We start from the raw sequence: 821 nt of genomic DNA, 5'->3' as shown, positions 1-821 counted from the left end.
ATAACCTGAGAAGTAAAAAGAGCATACTACGTAGACTGGTGAGATTACCAGCATAAAATTAACACCGTTCTTGTTGTGCTAATACATTAACAGTGTAATTTTGTTTGATTTTCTTTTGGAGAGAGGGTAAAAACATTTGTCAGAATTTGGCAACAAAAAAGTATGTCTGCTTTGGGCAGTTTCACATGTACATTATTTGGTCATACTGTTTATGTTGATTTTTGCATTTCTGTACTGTGCTCTTCATTTTATTGACTCATCTTTTTTAAGTCGGCATATTCAATGTAATTGTCTTTTTTTCTTTTCAATTCAATGAGATATTCATCATTTTCCTGTTCTACCTTGTCATCTTTATTTTTCCTTTTGGTTTTCCATGACATGAACCAGTTTGATAGTCAATGGGTAAGTTTTTATATTGTTTTTTAACCTACATTGTTTATTTGTTTATTAACAGCCATTTTTTTATTTTAAATGGTAATACTGCTTTTCTTCTTGTTAATTTGATAGCCTAGCCCTCAGAATTCATAGAATCATAGAATGTTTTGGGTTGGAAGGGACCCCTAGAGGTCATCTAGTCCAACCCCCTGCAGTGAGCAGGGACACCGCTAACCAGATCAGGTTGCTCAGAGCCCCGTCCAACCTGGCCTTGAATGTTTCCAGGGATGGGGCCTCCACCACCTCTCTGGGCAACCTGTTCCAGTGTTTCACCGCCCTCATTGTTAAGAATTTCTTCCTTATATCTAGTCTAAACCTACCCTGGTTTAGTTTAAAACCATTACCCCTTGTCCTGTCACAGCTGGCCCTGCTAAAAAGATTTTCCC

The 821-nt window shown here is 37.5% G+C and overlaps 1 protein-coding gene across 2 annotated transcripts in view; it reads left to right on the top strand.

Annotated features, from left to right (window-relative positions):
- The window catches only part of CADPS2 (calcium dependent secretion activator 2), a 260,700-nt gene that overhangs the window by 218,447 nt on the left and 41,432 nt on the right, over window positions 1-821 (top strand). For both annotated transcript variants that reach the window (XM_035893700.1, XM_035893699.1), the window contains one exon: window positions 388-402. In XM_035893700.1, the coding sequence (XP_035749593.1) occupies window positions 388-402 (15 nt within the window). The remainder of the gene's footprint in view (window positions 1-387; window positions 403-821) is intronic.

This window comes from Egretta garzetta, unplaced genomic scaffold, assembly GCF_000687185.1.
Source record: "Egretta garzetta isolate BGI_Z169 unplaced genomic scaffold, ASM68718v1 scaffold64, whole genome shotgun sequence".
Taxonomy (NCBI): Eukaryota; Metazoa; Chordata; class Aves; order Pelecaniformes; family Ardeidae; genus Egretta; species Egretta garzetta.
This window is presented reverse-complemented; position numbering and strand designations above follow the sequence as displayed.